At 42.7% G+C, this 24996-nt stretch overlaps 1 protein-coding gene across 2 annotated transcripts; it reads right to left on the reverse strand.

Moving 5' to 3' along the window:
- Nucleotides 1-10668: 10668 nt before the first annotated feature.
- Nucleotides 10669-24986, reverse strand: LOC115409630 (Y+L amino acid transporter 2). 2 transcript variants are annotated; one of them, XM_030120883.1, is made up of 12 exons: nucleotides 24840-24986; nucleotides 18137-18525; nucleotides 17801-17976; nucleotides 17556-17698; nucleotides 16348-16473; nucleotides 16070-16214; nucleotides 15865-15988; nucleotides 14625-14728; nucleotides 14446-14542; nucleotides 14126-14275; nucleotides 13752-13935; nucleotides 10669-12755 (listed from the first exon to the last, which is right to left on the reverse strand). In XM_030120883.1, the coding sequence occupies exons 2-12, from the start codon at nucleotides 18263-18265 to the stop codon at nucleotides 12661-12663; spliced, it is 1473 nt and encodes a 490-aa protein (XP_029976743.1). In that variant the 5' UTR covers nucleotides 18266-18525; nucleotides 24840-24986; the 3' UTR covers nucleotides 10669-12660. The 2 variants fall into 2 exon arrangements, with proteins under 2 accessions (XP_029976743.1, XP_029976742.1); XM_030120882.1 differs by lacking the exon at nucleotides 24840-24986 and adding an exon at nucleotides 24107-24209.
- Between the last annotated feature and the right edge of the window lie 10 nt (nucleotides 24987-24996).

Consider the following 24996-nt stretch of genomic DNA (forward strand, 5'->3'; position numbering starts at 1 on the left):
GCAGAACGAAACAACCTGAGCTTTATTTTAAATCTGGAAAGGTACGTGTATGTCTTTAAAAGACAGCAGTGTGACGATATCATCTCTTTGAGCTGCTTGTTTCAAAGTGTGAGGATATGAACCGGCTCATTTACATGCATTCAAGTGCATATTTCAGACCCCTTTAAATTACATGCTGCTCCCATTAACGTTTCTTGTCAGATTTCTGACAGGCTAATGTGCTGCAGTTCATTAAGTGTTGCATAATCCAGAAGTATTTCTGACAGGGAGACATTTTCCTGTCAGGGATGTCCAGAAGCCAGACGAAGAAGGTTTCAGCAGGGTGGGGCAACAGGGTGGTAGAGGCTCTGTAAACCACAGTTTCCTTTCCCACGCCACCCAGCACATCAGCGTGTCCTCCAGCACACGTTACAGCCAACACCTGCTGCATACGCCAAGAGGAAGTCAACTTTCTTAACAAGAAAAATACAAGAAACCAAGACTCAAGACGAGCAGTTTCACTCACAGTCACACACTGTTTGAGAGGTCAAACCAAAAAGGCCTGGATTTGACACTTGGAGCCAGCAGGTTCAGGTTTGATGCATTTTAAAATAGTTTCTATCTACCCAGTGGACAGGAAGGGAGGAGCTCACTGAACGGTTTCACAAAAACAGGGTGGGAATGTGGAAGGAAGGTTGAGCAACAGTGTGTAAAAAAAAAAAAAAAACTTGAAGGTTCTGATGCAGCTGTACCTCTGTGAAAGCACAACACCGTGATCCACAGCAGCTTTGAAGAGTAGCAAGACACAAAATGGGAGGAGGAGGGTTTCCTCTGAATCAGAGGCAGACAGGACCGGTCACTGCTCTACACATGTAGCCTTTCTGCCCCGCCGGTCTGAGGGACGGGGGCAGTTAGAGCCGAGCTGGAAACTGTGGTGACAGCTCATCATCACGCATGAAGGCACTGAAAGACCCCGACTGAACACATCTCTGCATGTGCATGTATGCAAGCGTGCTTTCACAGGCTCTGGCTCTGCATCAAGTCCCTCCAGAATGAACACATCTGTCCCACTGCCCAGAGTATGAGAACACACTGGCTACACCGACCATGCATGACCCACATACAGCTACATGTGTTCAAAACACATGATTTAAAGGTTCCTCTGTTTCACAAACATACTTCGGCATTAATCAATGAGTAATTACAGAGATAAACAAACCTAATATGCTGATTCAAGTGTGTTTTTACTTGAAAACAATAATTTTGTGTGGCTTTATTTCCTCTACTGTTGTCAGTTTGTGTGAAAAGAGCAGAGTCACTGTATAAAGGGATGTCGAAATTGTATATCCAGAGCTAAGATGTCCTAATTTCCTGTCCCTTATCGGGGCCGACCTCATTCACTAAGTCAAATTTATCTCTGGAGCACATTTAAAACCAATAGTCATCAGTGAAAGTGCTGCATATCAACAAAGACAAAACTGAAGAGGAGCCATAAAACAGGAAAGTGCTACAATGAAAACACAAAGTCAAATCCCCAAAATAAAAAAGCTCCTTATGTGAGATTTAAAAACAGATGTCATTTATGTGAGCTGATGTTTATGTGAGGTTGCTCCTGCATCCCTGGTATTAGTGTTAACTGACAGTCAGACATCTTTCATGGAGCTGTAAGGAAGACCGAGTTACTTCAGGATTAATGAGCTGCTCCTTCTCCAGTAAACAGGATTTCATTGAGACGAAGGAGCTGATTTTACTGGAAATAATTGGTCATGCTAAAACTACAGTCTTTTCAAATGTCTTTCTACACAATAAGCATTGTTTTATTGCATTTAATAGTTCAAAAATTCAAACTATTGGTCTAGATCCTGAGAAGATGTAATTTTTATGCAAGATTTTCCCTCATCAAAGCCAATTTGATCAATTAGGACAAAGCTAACATACAATGTGTGCTCTTAGCCTACTAAAAACCGCAGACAGAAACTCTCCCACAGGAACACAGAGCTGAAACAAGGCCTTCTTTCCGGTTCATCAGCATTTGAATGTTTCTTCTCATCACCGAAGCCAGCATGAGTTCACATAAGGCCAACGTCTCGCTTACTTTCCACCAATGACACCGCTCGCCCACCCCGGCTCACAATTATGCCAGCCTGGCATCTCTCTGAGGGGAATGGACACTCAATGAAGCCACATCCTGGCCACCAACCTGGAGCTGGCAGCTCGGCCTGAACCCGGCGACATGGGAACCATGGGCTGATGGGCGAGAGCCGCTCAGAGGAAGCCAGCTCTTCCAGCGTTGGCCTCCAGTCTGACTCGTCAGCCTTATGCTTTTCAGTGAGAACTTTCCGTTCATGGGTCAGCGAGCGGACTGAAGCAATGAGGCTGTTTTTATTTAGTGCTTAAAAGAAAAGAAAAGAACATCTCTGGAATGAAAATTAATTTTAAAAAACGGGTCAGATTCGACTGCTCGTGTGTTTTAATAGCAGATTGTTATGATGAGAGAAGGCCTGGTTCAAGTCCAGCCTTATGGGGCTTTCTGTGTGTAGTTTGCATGTTCTCCCTAAGCAAGTGCGGGTTAATCCAGCTTCTCTTTGACAATCTAATAAATATGCATTTGAGGTTCTTCTATATTTTTTTTCTAGTGTGATTATGATGTTATTTTTAAAAAGTTATTCTCTGGAAACTCAGGAGTCATATTGAAGTAAGATTACAGAACACAGCAAGTCAAAGGACAAGGCCAACCCCAACTTCTTTCTTATTGCTTCTGGATTGTAACAGCAGTGTAATAATACTCGATGACATCCAATTACTTTATAGAGAGGGGTCAGAGGTCATGCCCGATTGCGGTGCAGTGCCTTTGAGGCTGCCTGGTAATGCTGCCTCACTGAGTAGAAAGTCTTCTGTGCAGGTTATGGGAGGTCGATTCTCAGATATGTTAACTGTAAGAGCTTTTGGAACTGCAGAGCTTCTGAAAATAAAGTTGTCTCGAAGTCTAAGATTGGTATAATTTATAAATACATCTGTGAGATAGTAAACTGGATTACTTTAGTGTTAAAAAGAAACGCCTACCAACTTATAGGTAGAGCCAGTTAAGGTCCACAACAGGTCAAAATATGAGATCACAGAGGTTCAATAAGTTTAATTTCAGATTCTTTCAGAATGGATGCATAGATTTTCTTTTAATACTCAGATTTTAATTTGAGGTTAATTGTTGGCTGTCGGTGTGAATATTAATGTGTGTGATGGTCCAGTTTGCATCTCTCTGGAGGAAGCAGTAAATAAAGACCATTCAACGGTATGGGAACATCACTACTTTTCATAAGTTAAGTTACTTTATCAGGCATATCGGCAGCCTGCACAACACTTGCCGTCGGCCAGATCGCACAGTGAAGTCAAACCCAACAATATCTCATGTCTGAGACGTTTTCAGCAACAACACACAATAAAACCCTGCTCCATATGCTCACTGACCACGTGTTACCCTCTGAGCGCAGGATCCACGTTGTGCATGTGCAAGACTGTTCCAGCCCGCCAACACATGCTGATGAAACTGCGTGCAAAAAATCAGAGCTTTTATGGAATGTGTACGGCAAAGATGGCTTTAAATCACCGTGTGTGAACTACTCAGAGTCTGCTGCATGACAAGTGCGTTGAATGTTACCATTAGTTGATTCTTCTTCTGCTGCGGAAACAATAAGTCGCACGTGCAGAAGGTGCATTTGGAAAACCCACAATAGATGTGAACATTTTCATGAATATGTCATGCCGTGTTTCTGAATCCGTCCCGTGGATATAAATAAACGCGTGTTCGCTGCACGTGCTCGTCTTTGGGAAACGCATTGTGTTTTGTTCTCCGACTCTCACTCTCTCCTTGTCACTCTCTCGTTCCATTAGTCCTCCTCGCTGTGCTCGTCGTCAGCCCACGCAGCAGCCCTGCTTGCTGACTTTGCCGTGTGAAATTACAGAGAAAAGGCCAATATGACTCGTGCATGCCCTGAAAGCCTGCAGAACCATTTCTTTCTCATGGAGAGGAGAGGAGACGAGAGCATGGGAGAAATCTGCAGATAAGGACAGAGAAAAAAGAAGAAAGAGGGGGGGAAAAGTGTGAAATAAGGGGTGGAAAAAAGGGTAAAGTGTGTGTAAGCAAGGCAGCAGTCAATTTGAGCTACAGCTGGAAAATGAGCTGAGGCAATATGTAATCTGCTCTGGTGTAGTTTTACATCCCCCCCCCCAGCATCAGAGAATACAGCGGTGAGGAGGCGCGTTGCTATGGAGTGGGAAGATTTTCAGAGCGGAGAGAGGAGAGTGAAGAGAGGGGATAATCAAGATGTGGAGGCAGAGCAGGAGGGGAGGAGCGGGGGGGGGGAAGAGGGGAAGGTCGCGGGGCACGAGGAGCGTTAAGTGTGAAGCTCGGATGGAGACGGATGCAGAGATAAGAGAAAGGAGGCAATAAAGTAAATGCAAAAGGGGCAGAGGTGAGGGACAAGGAGGAGCAGAGAGGGAGGTGGGAACAGCTGAATAAAGGAGAGTGGACCAGGAGTGAGGCAGGTCACAGGAGCGCGGCACCACAATCTGGCAGAGTGGTTTATTTTAATCACCACCATCATCATCATCGCTGTAGCTGCGGCTCCATTTGAAGTTGACAGATAACCAGCCAGGGGCAGGTCTGGCTGCGCATCACATCAGAGAAGGAGCGCCTCTGTGAGATTCACTAAATCAGTCAGACGGTGTTTTGAGTGGCACGTTGCCCTCGGCATGGTGTCAAAAGAAAGGAGAAGAGAAATGGTGAAATGTTCAGGGGAGGAAGAGCTGTTTTCATCATCTGAACGTGCACTGTTGTGCAGAGATGAAGGGCAGTTGTGCAGTCGCTTCTCTTCCCTGTGTGATCAGCAGAGAGTCATGTTTGAGGCAAGAAGTGGAAGAAGAGCAACAGAAGTCACTGAATCATCGAACTCTGGAAGCCCCCTGCTGGCGGGAACTGGAAACACAGAGAAGGGAAAGCACAAAGACTATGTTTTTTAATTTCCACATGAAGATTGCATGAATTCAACACGAATGTATAATACTCTTTAAATCATAAATGAATGCCAAATCTTGTCCATTTGAAGCACATGTCATTTTGACTGAGTCAATCCCAGCTGTAACTGGAGAATCTCACATTTAGTCACTTGAGAATCACCACCAGTAAAGCAAACATGCAAACTCCACACAGGAAGACCCTCAAGTCTTGAATGAGAACAGTAAAGTAATTGATTACGCTACCAGACCACCCAGCCATCTTCTATGCAAGCTTTCTCAAACATAACAGTTGATACTGTGCTAAAGACACAACCTAAAGCAACAACCAGTCCTGCCAACAGATGCAGCTTATTGACAATGAAAGGAAAATCTCTCAGGGCAATGCAGGGTTATAGATCAATGTTTTATATACACAAGATTGTTAAACTAAATACTGCACAAGATCATCTCATCATCTATATATGTAATTTTTATAACATTTTATCCAACTTCAAAGAGAGTAATACACTCAGGATGTTTCAGATAACATGTGTTTGGATGTATCACAGGAGCAAAGCACCCTGGGAGGCCGTAATTGAACCACTGTGAGTGCTAACCACAACTCCACCATGCACTGTCCACAACACAGAGACAAAGTAAAAGTAATAAGCTTCATGCAGGAACGTCCCCAAACCCAAAACAACCAGATATTCTCTAAGTAGTGGTTTCATGCAGCGGAGGTGCATCTCATTCTTTCAAATGAAAACAACCACAACAACGAGCAGAGCACAAGTGGCCCTGTGGGCACAAACAAAAGGACGTGTGGGCTCCACAAAGTGAGTCAGCCCGGAAAAAATAACTCACTAAATTTAAATGAAGTGGTTGCCAAGGATACTACCACCTGAAATGCTTAAATATGCTCAATAAAACATGTTCGGAGGCTCGACGAGGTGAGGAGAGAAATGTGGAAGCTGGCTTGTTTGTGAATTACACAAGATGCACTTCTAGGAGGATCCAGAGAGGAAAAATTCCGTGCACTGTCCTGTACAGTGTCAGTCACACATTATGGATTTAATGGGACTTTTCAGCATATTGATAGTCCGTCACTAACACACTGACTTTAAATAATCTACATAAAAATGGTAAGGAAACTTTTATCTGGTAGTTTATTTGTTGTAACATTTCCTATAGGTTTGAGAAGCCTGATTATTGTCACCACTTTTAATGGGAATAAACACATTATATTGATTCACAAGAAGTATTACCGCAAAGGAGAAATAAACAGATTTGTTACTTTTTGTGCATATAATATTTCAACACCTTCATATTACTGAAAGTTTTAAGAAATTCGGAGCTGAGTGCTTCAGGGAAAATAGCAACAACTTACACAAAGAGCAGAATAATCCCTCTGCTACATGGAAGCTGTGAGATCATTGCAACATTCAGGCCTAATTATTCTATCATAAGATGGAATTATTTGATTTTAGATTATGTAATTAAGGAAACATTTCTGACTCGACAGCCAGAAATCCTTGTATCTTCAGTAATACTACAGATTAGCTGTATAAAAATAGCTCGAAGTGATTAGAAAGAGCAGGGAATATGACCCCAGTGTTGAGCATTTTGAGACCAAACAGAGGAGAAATATTAATATCTGCAGAAAATAGCTTCAGCTAAAAATACTGTGAACTGGACGACTTCTCAGTTGAGGTTATTTTTAAAACATCTCATCTTTTAGTTGCTATTTAAGACTCATTCTGAGAGATGAAAGCTCTCCAGGTTGTTATTTTTATCAAAACTTTGGTGGTTTTACATCTTTAATACTTCATCCTCTTTTTCTTCTGAGCTGTTCACACCGCAGCTTTTATTCTTGCTCAGAAATGCTACAAAAACCAAGAAGAAGGAAGGTTTCCGTCCCAGTCGACTGCTCGGTGGTGACCTTTGATAAAGCCGAGGCAGCTTCTCTATCTTATTAATAAATACTGAGCTAATTAGTGGAGGACAAAGCCACTCAGGAGACTGGAGGGCTTTCGAGGAAACGATCCACAGCCTTCAACCTCAGCACTCTCCTCTTTAAAGTGCTGCTGATGGCATGATGAGAGGATCTGAATGCGAGTCAATTTCATAACCGACACAACAGCAAGAAATATGATTGAGGGAGCGACAGGGCTGTTTTTGACTTAGTAGCCTATGGTTTAATCTTTAGTCAGGCTGCTGGATCTGATGGAGTGATTCTGACAAAACACAAACATTTTGAAAACAATAGAAGGAACTGTAATGTTTAAACTTGAAGATTTACTGAAAATATTACAATATGTCACAAAGACTCATCGACCAGAAGTGCAACTGCTTTCCTGTAAAAACCAATTAAGAAAAAAAAAAAAGACCAATTCATCAAAGTTTCATGACAACATTGTGGCAGTAATGTTTAAAGGTGCAAAGTCTGAGAAGCTTGACTGTCAGACCTCCAGCTCAGGCTGCATGGTAATAGTTGTTGGACGTGTTGATTCATCCATAAACTTAAGTAGATGATGTTTATAACTTTATGCTGGGATATGTACTTTTAAATAATCCTTTATTTTATTGCTCTTGTGATTCTGGCTCCTGTTGTGGTAAGTATATTGGACATGACAACCTGATACACTCATTTATTTACCATGTCAAATCACATCATCCATCAGTTTGTCATGTTAAGCGCATTTGTGGGCTGAGCAGAAAAAACTGAATGTGTGCTTTAACCCATGAGAACTGTGTCAATTGTTCTGTGTGAATGTTGAACTACAGCAAAATATCAGCATTTCGACTTTTCCTCGTTGTCACTCTGTCACACAGTTTATCAGCAGCCCCTTTCTGAACAGTCAACACAATTAAAAGCAGAAACTCAACGATCCAGAGCGCACAATTAGCTCATCCATCACACACTAATGCATTCACTCTCCAGACAGGAAGCTGAACGCACAGCGTCTTATTGATCTCCAGAGTGAAAACTACTCGAGTGCAGCAGAAAACATCTCCATTAAGCAATGCTTTCCGGATCCCCTGAACAGGAGGCAGAATAAAGACGCAGAGGCTCAGTAGAGAAGTTGCAGTTTTCAATATCAAGTGCACTCAGATGAACAACACCAGTTATTCATGATAGAGACTGAAATTTTTTAGTCATAAGCAACACTAGGACCAAATAAAAACACCGGCGAACCCAGCATGGAGGCTAGAACTCGTTCCCTCCGGTTTAAATTAGGCACTCACTGCCAAGTCTGATCAAATGAAGTCGAGTGTCAGCTAACAGCCATTTCTGAGAAGTGTGTCAACAACATGGGATCTACCAAACAAATCGCTACTTCAAAATAATAATAAAAAAAAGAACATGTGGTTTTATGTCATTTTGTTCTAAATTACAGTGGAACAAGTGATACTGATCTTGATTTCAAGATGCAAAGTTCTAAATCAAGTCTAGATATGAAGCTAAATGTTAAATCTGTATGAAAAAAAATGTTAAAGCTGAACAAATGTATAATTTTTTTCTATATATCTTTGGGGTTTGGAGGTCTTGCTCAGGGGTCTACGGCAGCGATCTGTCAGCAGTGGGAGTCAAACCAGTGATTACCAGATTAGAAACTCACTCCCTTAACTTCAAGGAAATAACAACCTCCCTCTTATCTTGCAAGGAAGGTCTTGATCTCTGTTTCTCTTTGATATCTGTTTATGTCTGAGACAGAAGGAGTATCACTCAACATTAACCTTATCTGACCCTTACAGGCCACCGTAGGGGGTGTAAATGGAGAATGAACCATTTCAACCACTCACAGTGTGGTGAAAAAAATACTAGAAAGTAACAGTAAACTACTAGAAGCTGCAAAATATACTGTTACATTACAATGAACCAACTTTAACCCCAACAACAGTTTATAATATAAAACCTATTACAGCATCATCAGGCCAACAAAGTCATCTTTACAGAATAATATGATGTTTTCAGCGTTCTTGAAGTAATGTCCACAAGCAGTCTCTGGCAGCAAAACATCAACATTTCAAATTTTATCTTTTTACTCTGGTCTTGCAGGCTTTTTCAGTGCTTTTTATTTCTGCCTTTTCTCTTAAACACTCCATTTTTTTTTAATACTTTAATGACATTTCCAGAAAAAAAACTGCTGTTGATAGGGCATCATCATTCACTGTGAATGTGGAAGGAAGTAAACATTACTCAATAATTCAAGGTAACAGCTCCATTTTCATGACTGGTAGAATTCCTGGTAAAGTGCATTTGTGGGATTGATTAATCCACTGAATCAGATGATTTCCCTGGTCATTTTATTCAGATTTCATCTAAACGGGACAATCTGATCCCGTTACTATAAAATCAGATTGACAAAAAGAGACTATAAGCAACTTGTCTTGGTCTTTTCAATGTTAATTTTATGTGTCAATGTTGACTCACAAGTGTGTATTCTGTAAGGATGTCCTGAATGATGGGTTTTAATGATTTTTTTTTTCATACTATTTTGTCTGCATGACAATAGATGATCTTTGTAAGATGGCACTCAAACTCTGAGAACTTTTTATTTGCATGTTTTGCATTATTGAGTGTGCCGGTTTGCCCTCACAGAGAACCGGTCCCTGGTCCGAGTCTTTGGTGTGCAGACTTTGTGTGAGTTTACATGTTCTGCATGTGTCCATTTTCAATGAAGAATAACATTTAAAAAGTAATAATAAATAAATAAAAGTAATTGCGCTTGGCATAGGTTTATGGCCTGTTAAGTCTAAAACCAGAGTAGGCGTTAATACGTTTTCGAGACCACAAGACACTTTTTTTTTGTAAGGAAAACTCACTTTAAAACCTCTTGTCGACTCTCCAGAGATGTTCACACACACTAATTTAACACACACACACACGTTGCCACTCACGGTTGAACTTCCTGCGGAGCACGCGCGGCCTCCACGGGCGGCTCCGGATCCAGTTGAGGCGTCGATGCAGCTCCATGATGGCGGCGGGGCGGAGCAGGTGTGGCTGCGAGCCGGACCATCACCCTCCACGCCGGGATAGGAGCTCCCTTGCTCGGCCTCCCGGGCCTCCGGACACGGGGCTAACAGACTGCGGGAGATGGCGGGGACAGCGTGGCGGAGCGGGGCCACATTTCCCCTCCGCTGCTCCATCTTTTATTCATGAGTCAGAGGACACCGACTCCCCGGCCCGAGGAGGAGCAGCTGACACCCGACTCCCACACATCTTCTCAGGTGGAGAATTTCTGCTCTAAATGTAGTTTATAAGCATTTTGTTTATTAGTTGTTAGCTCTGAAGCTGCACAGCAAGGTTCAAGTCTGGGCTTCAGTGAGTCCCCATGTGGAGTTTGCATGTTATACATGTGTTTGTGTGAGTGTGTTCTCTCCAGTCTTCAATCACAACTGCAGTTGACTGCAGCATCAAAGTTGGCTTAGTTTAGCAAATCCACACTTTCAACATTAATTTGTATAAAACACTAAAAAATGCAGGAAATTATGCCTGACAGCCATCAAGCTTTGTATTTAATTTTATTAATTATTTTAATAGTTTGAGATGTGACCCTCGACTTTCCTGTACTCAAGTGAGAAATGTCCCATAAATTCATGACACTGCGGTTTGTGTTTACAGATCCTGACCTCTAGTGGCTGCTCACAGCGATCACAACCTCTCTGATGGACAGAGACTCCAGGTGGGAACACTTCACATTCTCTACTTGACTTTATTCAGATAAAACACACGGAACACTCCTGCTTCAGTCTGGGCCAACGAGACTTAACCGGTAGAGCTCGTCTCACCCTTTGGTTTGTCCACGTTCAAAAAGAAAAATAAATAAAAAATAGAATTCAACTCACAAGCACTTAAATCACAATCCTACAAATACAACACAACCAGCCAGAAAACACATTTGGTACCTGATGAAACAACAAACATACGATATATTGCAACATTCACGTGTGTTCTCTGAGAACGACTGGTTTTTAACCTGGAAATGGTTCCTGTGGATACTTTTTAAGCAATACACTCTAGTTTGGTTTGAACAATGCTTTGTATTGCAGAGACCAAAAACAAAAACCAAAAAAAAACCCAAAATTGAGTACATAAAACGTGTGCTTCTGTTCGCTGGTGTTGTGGACGTGATCCAGTCAAGACACTCAATGTGATTTTGAAATCGTAAGGCCTGATTAATTCCAGCTGGCAACAGACCGACGTCAACCACGAGCAGATCACTTCAGTTTACACAAAAAAATATACACTACAGTGATGTGTCGGATTGCGCCGAAGACACCGTACACCAGAGTTACATTATCAGAAACAGCAGGGCCGTTCGACCACACCGACAGAAGGCACGATTACAGCTGATGAGGACGACAGTACGATGTTCCACAGACTTCTACCTGCACTTTAACATGCTACAGCGATCGCTTCTCCACCTGCAGGGAGCAAAGCTGCTCAGGACAGAGTGACTTTGCTCCTGCACAAGGCCGCCGAACAAGATTAAAAAAAAAAAAATACAGCGATTAAAAATGAACACTTTCCCAATTGCTTCAAATTTGCTTTTAGAAGAGGGGAAGTTTGGTGAACCAACTCAAACAGGCTCCACTGTCCTGTGATTACATGAAAGTCACATCTGGAAACAAGGCTGAACTGTATGGGAATGAAACTTTAACAAACTGGACTTTATTTAAAACTTGTGTCATCAGTAACAGTGTATGCAGATCATAACTCTTTTATTCTGAAAGAACGGCACACAGACGAGGCTTTATCAGCTTCTCCCCCACCAATAAACAATCACGCTGAGCTTTTAATGTTTAAGATTGATTCCCATCAGTGGCTTCTGTTTCCAAATGGCTGAAAAGTGACCACGACCTGTGAAATAACAGCTTTTAACCTTCAGAACTGAAGGTCTGTTACTTGTTGCTTTGTGTATCAGTGACCACTAGGAGGCAGCCAAGATCAAATAGTGACCCTGCAGGTCACATTAGAGTTCAGCTGCAAAAAGTAAAGAAAAAATACGTACCTTGACAACACATCTCAAAAGGCAAAATGACTTCTCTTCTAACAATTACTCAGAACACAAAGCAACATTTCATAATGACAGACAAACAGAATCAGCAAGGAATGTGAGCGCTTTGTAAATTTTCTCTTCCTATGAGAGAAAAACAGATGTGTTCATTTGGTCCTTCAGTTCAGGAGCGGAGCAGAATAAAGCTTTTCATGAACAAAGTGAAGTCTAACGGACAAACTGTGCAAAAACTGTGCTGTTCTTTGAGGTCAGTGTGAGTCCAAAAAAAAAAAAAAACGGCGTTCATGAACCCACTTCGTTGCTGCCACACCAACACACTTCCTTTAAACTAATGATCGAAAAACTTCCTGCTGTAAATAGCTTATGAGCACGTGTGAGCTGCAGTGTGAGCCCCTGTGGACGGAAATGCACAGCGTGCACGTAAGTTTTCATGGTTTATATCGATACTCGGCTGTCTGGAGAGTGAAAATGTACACAGTTTAAATAAATCCTGCTTCTTTATTGGTGATGTGTGTGTGTGTGTGTGTGTGTGTGTGTGTGTGTGTGTGCGTGCGCGTGTGAGGAGTAGAAGGCAGGAGGTGTGTTGTGCTCCTCTCTTTCTGATTGTCTGCAGTTCACAGCCTGTGCAGGCTTCCTCTTCCACCGCTCCGGGCGGTCCCGTCCTCCATCACTCTATCTTGTCCGGGTCTATATTGTCCAGATCGATGTCCGGCGACGCCACGCAGCACATGCACAGTTTCTGAGTGAACAGAGAGATGTGATCTGCAGCCACAGAGAGGAAGAGGGGGGGGGAGAGAAACATTGCCGTTAGTTACAGAAGCAACAGCCTGGAACACGTGTGTAAACAATGAGCCATAAAGGCCGGTGGTTTTAGGAGAGCAACGGTTTTACAGACAAACATACCTTTACACTATAGAATCCTTTACAGTATGTGGGCTTTAAAGTAAACTGGACTTTGAAACCCTAATCCAAATCTCCCTTTAGCTGTTAACACCAAGACTCACTTGTATCTACAGTCAATCCAAAACTTGTGAGCTACTTAAAAAAAAAAAAAAAGTCATTCAAACATTACACAGCTACATGCATTCACAAAGGCAGCTTACATTAAATGATCCAAGGTGGTTATTGTGTCTGAATCTGCCCTGTAATCTTGCATCAATGCATTCGTGATTTTGTTTGTGGAAGCCCAGTCATTCATTCGTACATTTTAAAATACAAAACAGGCATTTTGTAACAGCTACAGTTGCAACAAATGATGTGGTGATTTAAGTCAGCTGATGGCTTTTTTTTTTTTAATGTCTGGGGGAAAAGAAAAGACTTGAAGAATTTACCCACATAATCCCTTTTCAAAGACGAGAGGGTAAAGAAAATGGAGGAATCGCATGTCTGAACGTCCAGCAGTTGTTGAAATAGGATTTATTCACATTCTCTCAGAAACTATGAAAAAATGTGAAGCAGCTGTAGTTGGTAGTGTGAATTACATGAAAAACATTTTACTGGCCTAAATACAAGAAAACACCCATTTATCTTAACAGACACTGATCAAATATGACCCAAAACCATCTCTGTGTACAAACCGTTGCAGCACGAATACATGTATATAAAATCTTTATATTTTAATTTGTGAATCGTAGGGAAGTCAGTCTAGTGAAAAAGGTGAAACAGGATTATGTTGACGGTGTTTCCACCGATGCCAAAAGACAAAACGGATCCGTTCTGACTCCATGCGAAGGGTGAAATGTCAGCGGTGTTTCTTACCGAGCATTTTGCTGAGGAAGGCTGGCCGGGAGCTGGGAGGCAGATGGACACAGACGTAGTAGACGGGGACGCCGGACAGCGCCACGGCTATCCCCACTAAAGAGTTGATGGTGTCGCTGTAGAGGGGCACCACCACCAGGAACACACTGCACAGGCAGTAGACGATGGGGAAAAACAAGGAGAGCTGCAGAGACGATACAGACAAACTGAAGTCAGTGTGAGGGCGATGTGAACTGTTGATGGGTAAACAATCGTAAATAAAGGCCTGGAATTCTGCCAACCTCAGAGCAGATTTTTTTGGTCGTTTGATCTAAACATCATATGGCACTTAAACATGTCTGCTGAGGGAGCACAGTCACTTCAGTCTTCAGTACCTTAACAGGTCGGTGCAGATCAGGGGCTTTGAACCGAAGGTAGATCTGGCTGGCTATTGATAGGCCGATGAACAACCAGTAGTTAAAGCTGAAGTAGTTGATCAACCGGAAAACATCAGGGACCGACAGATAAAACAGAGACATGGCTCCCTGCAGGAAGGAAAACAAACACAGAAGCTATTAACATCAGAACTTGGTGACAAAAACTGAAAAACACGTGGCCAATAACTTCTTGGCATTTATTCTATGTACATTTTAATTAGTACACTTAGTACATTTTACATCTTAGAACATTTTAAGTGTGTTTTAAAACAACTGACGTTAAACAGTAGTGCAGGAATCGGGGTGTATCGCTTGATGTGGATCATGCACAGAACGTTGGGTAGATGTCCTTCTCTGGAGCCCACGAAGAACAACCTGCAGGACAAACAGGAGGAGGAGGAGGATCACAGAGCTGCTCTGTCGTGACGTCCGACAAGCTCCACGTGTGTTTACTTACCTCGAGGCCGCAATGATTGAAGAGTTGAGGCCTCCGTAACAGGAAATGGCCACAGAGAGAGGGATGAGCCAGCGAGCCCAGCCCAGCACCTCGTCGGCAAACGTCTGGGGGAAACCCAACACAGTCCGTACATGAAGCACACTCTCCACTGCCGATGGCATTTATACACAGTAATGATCTGGACTGCCAATATTTGAGACACAACTAATCCTAACACATCGCTATATTTTCTCCTTCATCTGTCCTGCAGGTAATTAACATGTCATCTTTTGTGAACCACTAAATTTACAACAGATTTCACTGAAACTACATGCAAGACAAATTCAGCTTAATTCTCGATGTACATGGAGACATCTCCAAAAAAAGAGAGAATATAGTATAAGTGTTATTTTATTCAAAATTTAGGATTTAGATTCCTTACAAATAAAATGAACTATGCCCCAATGGATTAAAAAAACTACACATGAAAATATATTTCTTTAGCCTTTGTTTTTTTTTTTTGTTTTTTTTAAATCAAAAGGCTATAAACTTTTCAATAAAAGAGGCTTAAACACTTTAGTTTCTATTATGAGTGTAGAAACAGCTAAAAAGTTATTCAGAGAAAGATTTGTGGTGAAAGTCTAAAATGGAAAAGGACACTGAAAATAATGGACATTCGTGCTGTACGCCATTCCACTTCACCAGGTGGGTAAACAATGTCATTTCTTAATGCTCATATCAACACTGATGCAGAAGCACATTTACAAACTGGAAATAACTTCACGGATGAGTAAATACCTGGAACTGTCTTCGCTAAACAGGTTTTGGCAGTGTTGCACAACACACAGTGATATAAATCTTTTCATCATGTCTGACACGCTGCCGCTGGCTTTTTGACAGACGATTCGCTAACCATGAGAATGAACACTCCAAAAAAACAGGAATGATTATCAAATCTTCTAACAAGTTCCTCTTTCGACGCACTAATCACATCATTAGCTTCCCCCGTTCCTGTACTGAGCGCTAACGTCTTTAGCCAAATGAAGCTGCAGCCATGTCGACTGCTGTGATCACAGATAAACGAGGAGGGCGTGCTCGAACCAGACGTCAGCGCCAGAGGCTGAAAGCCAGATTCAAGAGAAGGACAAGTGCATAACCGGAAAGGCAGACCTGAAGTCGGCACGGCAGACGCTGTCAATCTGATAGACTGAGTTCATTAAGTTTGCCCATAAAACAGACGATAAACATTTCACAAACTCACCACAGCAACAGCCTCACTGCTGAGCACCTCGTCTGCATCCATGACCACGTAGTACGCTACGTTGGTCAGGATGTAGATCACTGTGACGATGGGCATGGAAATGCCGATGGAAAGGGGCAGATTCCTGAAAATACAGACAAACTTGGGTTTAATCCATATGAGCGCTGAATGTAACGCAGATCTGTCATGCTTTTTGTCAAAATACCTCTCTGGGTTCTTGATCTCCTCTGTAATGAAGTTGAGCGTATCCCAGCCAGAGTAGGAGTAAAGTGCTGAATAAAGGGCCAAGGCCATGTCGCCCGGGTCCAGCTTGGAGCCTTTGAACGAGTTCTCAAAGTTTTGGTCGAAGCCTACGAGAAAAGCAAGGCATCGCATGCAAGTCAGTGAACGGTAAAGGTTTTGGGGGCTGATCATTTCGGGATTCGCAGATTGTCAGCAGTGCAGCAGAGTCTCAGGTAAATCGTACCGGGGTGGGTTATATACCTTGTGCCAGCTTCACCATGCCGGCTACGATGATGACGATGAGAGCGAGAACCTTGGCTACAGTGGAGATGACCTGAAGAATAGCGCCCCACTTCACCTTCATGCAGTTCACACCCGTCAGCAGACCTGGTAGAAACGGAAGTCGTGAGCATGGCATGAGGAAAATAGGCTCTGGCACTGCAGAAATATCAAACTTTAAAATCAGACTGTATTTCAATTATTGTGTGCGTCACTATTTCCATAATATAACTTGTGCAACACTGAAATCCTGTCTGCAGGTGCTTTTCAAATGAACATTAAAACGATGACAAAAGTATTAACATGCCTACGCTCACATTCTCAGCTCGACGCCGATTTGTTAATAGTGCACTGAGCCAAAAAGATCTTCAACAATAAACTGGGATTGTCTTCACAAGCCAGACAGGTTTTTGTTAGAGAGGACTGCGTTTGCACTTCATTTACCCTCCTAATCTCCAGCTTTTGATTTACTAAGCACTGTGGACTTAAGGTGGAATTAAGAAGAAATCAAACACAAAAGATGGAGCAGCATCTACACATAGAGCTCAGCTTTGTAAAAACCAGGGATTCAAAAACATGAGGCAGCTGTGTTTTGGTCCCCGAGGCTCACGGCACTGACTCATCTGTTTAGACAGAACGTGTCTGGTGCAATATGGTGCAACAGTACCCATCACAAAGGGTTACCTCAAATTATATACGGCTTGTCACCGAGGCACCGGGAAGTGCCGCAATAATCAAATACAGCAAATAACTCTGGGTTTATTTTTGGGTGTGCCTCTCCACCCACTCCACTGGGTTATTTAAAAGGTGGCACAATACCACCCTCCTCTTGGCAATCTATCCAGCCAAGCAGTAATCCACATGGATGAGAGCAGGTGTAAATGTGTTTCTAAACAAAGGCAATTTCAACAGCTGGAATACACAGACAGCTTCGAATGGCATTATGTTGTGTAGCAAGACTGTACAGCAACCACGACATAAGACACAGTGGTCCTTGTGAAGTTTCTCTCCTATTTTTGAACTTGACTTCAAATCGTTGCTTGAATCGTTTCATTCATATCTCATGTGTGTTGATCTTGTGTGAGACCGCCCAAAGCTACACACCACCTCCCTCAACCTTCATGCTACAAAGTGTTGCCATGAAGCGAAGAATGCATGTGCAGGCACGTTCAGGAGAGGCAGTTCCTTACATATGATAGCAGCAGCGATGAGGCGCACAGCTTCATAGGGGGCCGCGCACGTGGGATAGTAGGGCTGGACCAGGTAGCTGGAGAAGGTCAGGGCTATCACCGCCTGACACGCTGGCTCTACTATTAACAGGGACGTCCATAGTCTACAGCAGGATCAATACAAGTCCATGATTGTCAGGCAAAAAAACTGACAAGATACATGTTCAGTTGAATTACCGTCACAAACAGACATAAAAGTTACTCACCGAATAAAAGCCAAGAAGCCTCCAAAGGCTTCCAGGATGTAAGCGTAGGACGCTCCAGATTTACGAATGGTGGTACCAAGCTCGGCATAGCATAAAGCTCCAAAGACTGAAAACACTCCTCCGATGGCCCAGACTACCAATGACAAGCCAAAGGAGCCTGTATACTTGAGCACTCCCTGAGACAAGAACAAAGAAAGTAACTGGTCACACAGATGAACTTGGCTGCTGTAAAAAATCTTAGCTTAACACAATGAGGATTTCAAAGTACTGCAGGGCTTCCTGAACCTAAAACTCCTCAAAAGAAAAACAGAAGGGGTGAAGAGATGCAGCTCTTACCTTAGGCGAGACAAAGATGCCAGAGCCAATCATATTTCCTACAATCAGACAAACACCATGGAGGAGGGAGATCTCCTGCTTCAACCTCACGCCGCTGCCCTGAGAGGCCGTGTCGAGATCAGCAACCATCGTGAAGGAGGGACGCGACTCAGTCTCAACTCGGCCGAGGCGGCAGGAGAATGAGAAATGAGAGAGAGGATGGACTGAGACTGGGTGGAAGATGAGTAGAATGAAATATTAGAGTAACTGAGAAGTGAGATGTGGACGGTGAAAAGTGACAGGGAGGGGAAGGGGTGGGGTGGGGAGGGGGGACGGTTCACTGGAACTGTATAACGCTGCTGGTTTCACGCAGCCATCCAGTCGGAGGGGCACTTCTCCACCGAGGCGATCTGGAAGACAAAGACATGGTCTCACATTAGCTGTTTGTTTGACGCTCTTCTCAAAGAATTCATTGTCGATTTATCAGCTGCGTTTCACTTTTTAAAATGGGTGATAAACTCAAAATAACGTGCACAAACGCATAATCAAAGTGATCATAGCAATCGGAGTAAGTATCGGTCCATATATGTATATAATTTTTTTAAAAATCTTTGGAGAAAATACTAAAAATGCCACCATGATCACAAGGACTCAAACTTGTCTCTCAAATGTCAGCGTGTGGTCTGAACTGGAGAACCACAGCACAGGTGTAGAGGAAGCGCTTCTCAGAGGGACCTAAAACCAGCAGGACTGTGGCCCACGAGGACCAGGGTCCAGTAGACCTGCTTTAAATGGTATATTTACCCTAAACTCTGTGTTTACGGTGCTATTAACAATTCCCCACTGGTGTTAATATAGTATTTCTATTTTATCCGATATTTTTCACAGGCCTAAGAAGCAGCATGCATTCAACAGAAACCACAAACCAACCAGATTTGACTGTCATTCCTGTTTGGTCACAGGTTTGAATCTGCTGCTGACAGGTTACCACTGTGGACCCCTGAGCAGGTCCCTGACCCTGACCCCTGACCCCTGAAGAGGTCCCTGGAAGCGTCACAGCCTACTGCTCCTAGTGTCCCCCTCAGAGATCAATATCGCATGTCTCTTCATTTCTAACTTAGTGCTTTGTTTGTTTAAACCTTTCTCTTTGCATGCAAGATTTTGACATGACAGGATGTGGTAGTCAGTCTCGACTGTCACTGTGAGAGCCAAACAACAACCAAACACGCAGCACTAATGATTTCTTAAGGTCACAGAGGACCCTTAACAACTCTAATCCAACAATAATTCAACATTTACATGACATTCACTAATTCTGATTAATGTATTTGTCTTTAAAACCTCATGTCTTTAATATTCGATCTACTTCTGCATGTTTAAGGGGCAGTCAGCCTGGAAAGAGCTCCACATCCAAATTTGACCTGGAAGGGAAATGAATTCTAACCGTAGAGTGCAAAAAGGCAAGCAGGAGCTAAAGCAGAAGTAGCGGTTTAACTACTAAACATGGTGAAACTTGTGAAGTCTGTATTTAGACTGACAGCTTCCTGTTGCCTATTGTTATGGCCTGTGGAGAAGGACCAGTACTTAAGACGAAAGAGGCCGTATCATCAGGTGATCATGGTGGATGATGGTGAGCACGTCTCCATGTAGCTCACTCCACTGGTTAAATTCTTTGGCATGTGTAGAACAGCAATACCTACATGTGCACAGTGGAGCGGCAGTGTGTATGTCTGTGTGGGGAGGTGGGGATCGTCCCACTGTGTGATTAGCAAAAACACTGCACTTTGACTCTGCCACAGTGTATGTTTCGAATAAAAATCGAATTAAATAATTGCAGAGCCCCAATTTAAAAAGTAGACTGACTATACTTCCATGCCAAGAGCAGAGAGCTTACGTGAGATCCAGATTTTTAATTGCACATGCAGATAGACACGAAGCATGACAAGTGAAGCAGGTTTCGAACAATGCCTCACAAACAGCATTCCTCAGTGTAAGGTCACAAGTAGTTAAACCTGAAGATCCACCCACCCATCAAAAGAGAGAGAGGGTGCAGAGGGCCATACACACATACATACAGTACACATTATTCTTACATGCAAAAATTATATATTACTTCCTGGGATTTATTTTTAGCTGATGAAATGGTTCATAATTGGACATTTTTACATCTATTTTGGTAACATCAGGCAAACTATTGCATTACATCTACTCCAATAGATTTCAAAATGAGGGTCAATGCCCCCCTGGGGGTCACCAGATAGTCTTGGAAGAGTCTGAGTCCAGAGGTCTTCCATCCATGCATCAGAAATCATAAAGAAAAACTGGCAGGCATATTGTTAAAAAACATTTGAGAACCAAACTCCTTGTAAATGTAGACCTTGTAAACACAGACCAGTTTCAGTAATACATACCAATTAATTGGTCCCATGGATCCCAACAGATGTAATCTTAAAACAAAATCATAAAGGGAGTTTGAAGTGAATTCAAGCTGCTTCTTGGCATGAGTCAGAACAGGTGCAGAATGGGATTTAGGGGGGGTGGGGGGAAATCCACAGACAGCACAGGAGTAGGAATTGTGAGTCAGACAACTTTTGTTGATACAGTAATTGCTGATATATGCAAGAATGCATTAACCAACCATCAACACTGATGCGGCTCATCAGCTTGCAGTTTTAGAGCTACTGCTAACCAAATTAGTCTAACGACTTGTGGGAACAAATCTGATCAAGGAAAACAGTGAGATGTTTTTCCGGAAATATGCAGATTAACATTCAATAAAATCACAAAGCCAAAATAAACCTAATTTATTAGTAAGCTGAGCACGGTTTGCCAACTTCCCCCCCATTTAGAGTACTGATCAATATTAACAGTTGAGCCCCTGCAGGACTGCCCTTATTTCTCTCCCTCTCTCTCTTAGCTGATTCAGCAAAAGTTTAGCGATGCCAAATGCTGGCGGACAGAACCACATTCACCAACAAACAAAACAGTCCTTAAAATAAAGAAATGGGCAAATTCTGTGAAGTGTCTGCAACCAAACCAACCTCATGATGATGATCTGTCCAAAATGTTCACTTTTTAGGTCCTGATCAGAAGCAACTGGTCTGTGAAAGATGGGCGCCATGTGTCTCCTTATTAGAACAATATTACTGAAGCATCTGTTCTGCATCTTTCAGCCTGTACAGCCACTGTGGCGTGGCAGCCATCCACAGAGGAAATGATTTCAGTGTCAAAGACATCATTAGCTGCTAATTTACTCCCAGTAAACACACAAAACGCTATCAACCTTATTCCCACACAACATAGTGTTAACTGTCGAAAAGTAGACATCCTGTCTTATTGTAAAAGGTTAAACCACTATACAATGAGCACATTTATACTTAAATATGACGACTTGGACTTCAAATCTGGGCATTTAGCTCTCTGTCACAATGAAAGGTTCTTTGATAACGATACTTTGTTTCACAAGGTTTTCTTGATTATTTTCACTGAATACTTTGATCGTAGATTCACTTCAAGAAATACAAAAATCCAAGCACCTTTGTCAAGTAGAACAAAAAGATGTGACTCATTTTAGGGTAAAGAAGGATATTATATGAATGAACTTATGAGGGGTAGAGGAGGGGTGTACTAAAGTACTAATACTTGAGTATTTACTCAGTATCAAAGCGCCAGAATGAGTGTTCCCTCACAGCATTGATCGACACTGCAAGTCCCAGACTTTCATGTCACACACAGTTCGTCTCACGCCACGTAGGGATTGTTGGCTAAACGATGTACCTTCTCTTTTTATTTACCATACAAATTACCATACCATACAACAGCTTTAGGGATTTCTGGGCTCATCAGATGTTACATGCTTTTACTTGAAATATCCAAGAAGTCTTTCTAAGTCACCTGCCAGTCAAAACTTATGATTTTAGTTCCAAAAAGTTCACTCCCCTGACAGATGTCTTTTCCTGCGGTTTCCCCTCTGTCTGCGCCACCCTCCACTAGGAAAAGCCAAGCTTGGCTTGCATTCAGAAACAAGGTGCCACAAATAGTAAAAGCAAACTTGAAAAGGAATGATATCTCGCTTCAGTTGACGTGGAAGATTAGCATGGTACTGATGAATCATGTTACCACTGCAACAGTGGAAAACATTTCTTTTTCATACCACAAAAGTGTAGGGGGGGAAGAAATAATCCAGGTGCTTTTGAATCAGCGCATGAACTTCAGCGGAAGACAAAATGAGTCAATAGAGCCACAATCAAGCCTCTTTATTCTTCAAATAAGCTGGGAGCGGTTCCACAACATGCATTCATCACATTCACTCGGGCTCTGACATCCTGGCAACATCTATCTTGAGCAGAAATGAGCAATTTACTTTTATCACAGCCTCTGAATTGGATCCAGCAGATGGAATCAAATACACTGACATTCCTGAATGGAATTCACAAGTCAACATAAGAATTACTTTAAATGCCTCGTTATTTCAGACTTTGGCTTTTCGTGTGTGCGAGTAACAGAGAAGAGAAAGGTATCATTACAGCACGACTAGGAGCAAGTCATAGTTGCAGAACAGTTCTGAAAACACTTAATGTACATACTCAAGTTTTCAATTTACTTTTGATTTTACTCTTATGCAAAAATTATGACAGTAAAACTTCAGAGAAACAAGATTTACAGCAACAATTTCTGTCTAGTGTGCAAGAATGTAAAGAATGCGAGAATGTAATGTGAACACGTAGTGTGCATACTGAGCTCCGTTTGGCCTTACGTCATTGTAATAAAGAGCTTCTTGTTCTTTTCTTTATACCTGGTTTAACAGCACTTAAAGGAGCCCATATCACTTTTTTATATTGCCATAATCAACTCTGTGCCTTGACCTTTTACAACAATAGACCTGAAAAAAAAGCCCCAGACTCTGGCTTCATGCCATTTATCAACATGAAACATGCTTCTATCAATTCTTCCTTGGTTTATTGGGCACATTTAGTGTCTCATGTGTTTCTTTGTGCACCATAAGTTGTCACTCAAAGAGGGAATGGTTTACCCAGTTCAGGTCTGCCAACAATATGCAAAGAAAGGATCCACCTCAGGCAGGTGGCCAATCCTTCAAAGACACAGGCAACATTCACAACTCCAGGAAGTTTCTCGTGTCACTGGATTACAGGAAGAATGTGTCAAATTCACACAGGTTTCAAATAAATCTCTCAGGTTTTCTGCAGTTGATACAAATTTGCTCTGTGGTTGTAATGAAAACAATGGAAAAAAAAAAGTCGACGTTCAAGGAAGTGCTCCTTTCATTCAGTCCTGTTCAACACGTGGGTCTCAGAGAACCGTCTCAGACGACGTTTGGCCGTGATTATAATAGCACGTGAAACAGGCTTCCGTTTATTTTTCACTGAGAATGATTGAAACCTCTTTACATTTATCTTGTGCGCGCACCCGCGGTTTAAGGCTACTCCTTGGCCGAAGGACAAAACTCCCCGCAACACCGATCAGCGCGCGCACAGAGGATGGAGAGAAAAACGTGGACGTTTGAATCTTTAACGCTCACGTACAAGAGTCTTTAGAGTGGAAATATACATCCATTAACCCGACGGCGCCAATATGACTAACAGCACCCTAAAACATGCCCTATTTTTAATGACAACCAAGCCAAAAAAAAGCCAAATTTAATGATAATCGCCCTTGAGATAGCGTCGTTAGCTCTGGCCTCAACTCAAAGAGGGAGGAGAGGGGGTTAACTCAACCCTGACGACCACCAACTATCCACAGGAGTCAACCGCATCCATTCAAACCAGTTTGATGGGTTTAAACGTAACCTATAGCTGTGGCAGACAGCCTGCCGGTGACTGCCGTCCACATGATGCAGAGCAGAGACAAGCTAGCGTCTCCACGTTACCGAGAAAATAGCAACGGACAAGTTTCGGCTCCCCCGCGCGCATCTTTACGTTGAAAAGTGAAGGGGTAACAGAAGAGGATAAAACCACTTCGGACGAGGCTTACCTCTGCTCTGTCTTCTTTCCTCAGATGGGGAGACCGATAACCGGGGCAGCGTGTTTCCAACTTAAATTAGCAGTAATCCACATCTGCAGTCTAGCTCCTCCTCAGCCAGCGCCGGAGGATGGTGACCACCAGTCTCCTCCTACCGCAGCCTCGCTTTTAAACGAGCTCTAAATACAGTCTGCAGGCCCGCCGCTGTGTGCTGTGGCTTTAATCCCAGATAACGGGGGTTGGGGGGGGGGGGGGCAGCTGCATGCACTGACATTACATTACTCTAGCGACCTTGTGGAGTCAAGGTCCCGAAAGTTTTTTCCACGTCTCACTGTTTCAACACACCTGAAGTTCATGAGGGAGTCATCCAGCAGCGACGCAAAAACACTCATAACGTGCTGCTGATCGCAGCCAGTGACGTAGGAGGGGAGCGTTTACTATTTAATGGGGGCATCTTAAGCGCGCGCACACATCCTGTTCACAGTCAACTCTTTACACTATGCTAGGTACATAATGTGGTTAAACACTGCAGATAACACACTTGAACTCGTCAAAATGTCTGACAATTTTAATCTAATCATTGCAATGCGTGAGTTGCCTTCATCCATCAATACATTCAGCAATGATAGGTCACAAGGTCATCATCGGGTCCACACTGAAGACACACTCACAATCTCAACACTGATTTTCTGGATTGATGCAAAGAGAGAACATGCAAACTCAAATGCCAAGATGAGTCCCATACATAGTATAAATTCTTCTTCTTCGTCTTCTTCTTCTTCTTCTTCTTCTTCTTCTTCTTCTTCTTCTTCTTCGTCTTCTTCTTCTTCTTGGTTTGATTCATTATCCTGTAATTCGCAGTGGCGTTTCCAGAACACTTTGCTCTGAGGAGCCAAGATGTG

The sequence above is a fragment of the Salarias fasciatus genome, chromosome 22 (assembly GCF_902148845.1).
Source record: "Salarias fasciatus chromosome 22, fSalaFa1.1, whole genome shotgun sequence".
Lineage (NCBI taxonomy): Eukaryota > Metazoa > Chordata > Actinopteri > Blenniiformes > Blenniidae > Salarias > Salarias fasciatus.

Bases quoted from the DNA above. Each gene is read 5' to 3' on its own strand.
- LOC115409630 (XM_030120883.1), bottom strand. From the start codon at position 18,265: ATGGTTGCTGATCTCGACACGGCCTCTCAGGGCAGCGGCGTGAGGTTG. The intron at 17,977-18,136 runs GTAAGAGCTGCA...TTCTTGTCTCAG, and splicing joins GCATCTTTGTCTCGCCTAAG to GGAGTGCTCAAGTATACAGG. The intron at 16,474-17,555 runs GTAAGGAACTGC...CGTTTCTACCAG, and splicing joins CATCGCTGCTGCTATCATAT to GTCTGCTGACGGGTGTGAAC.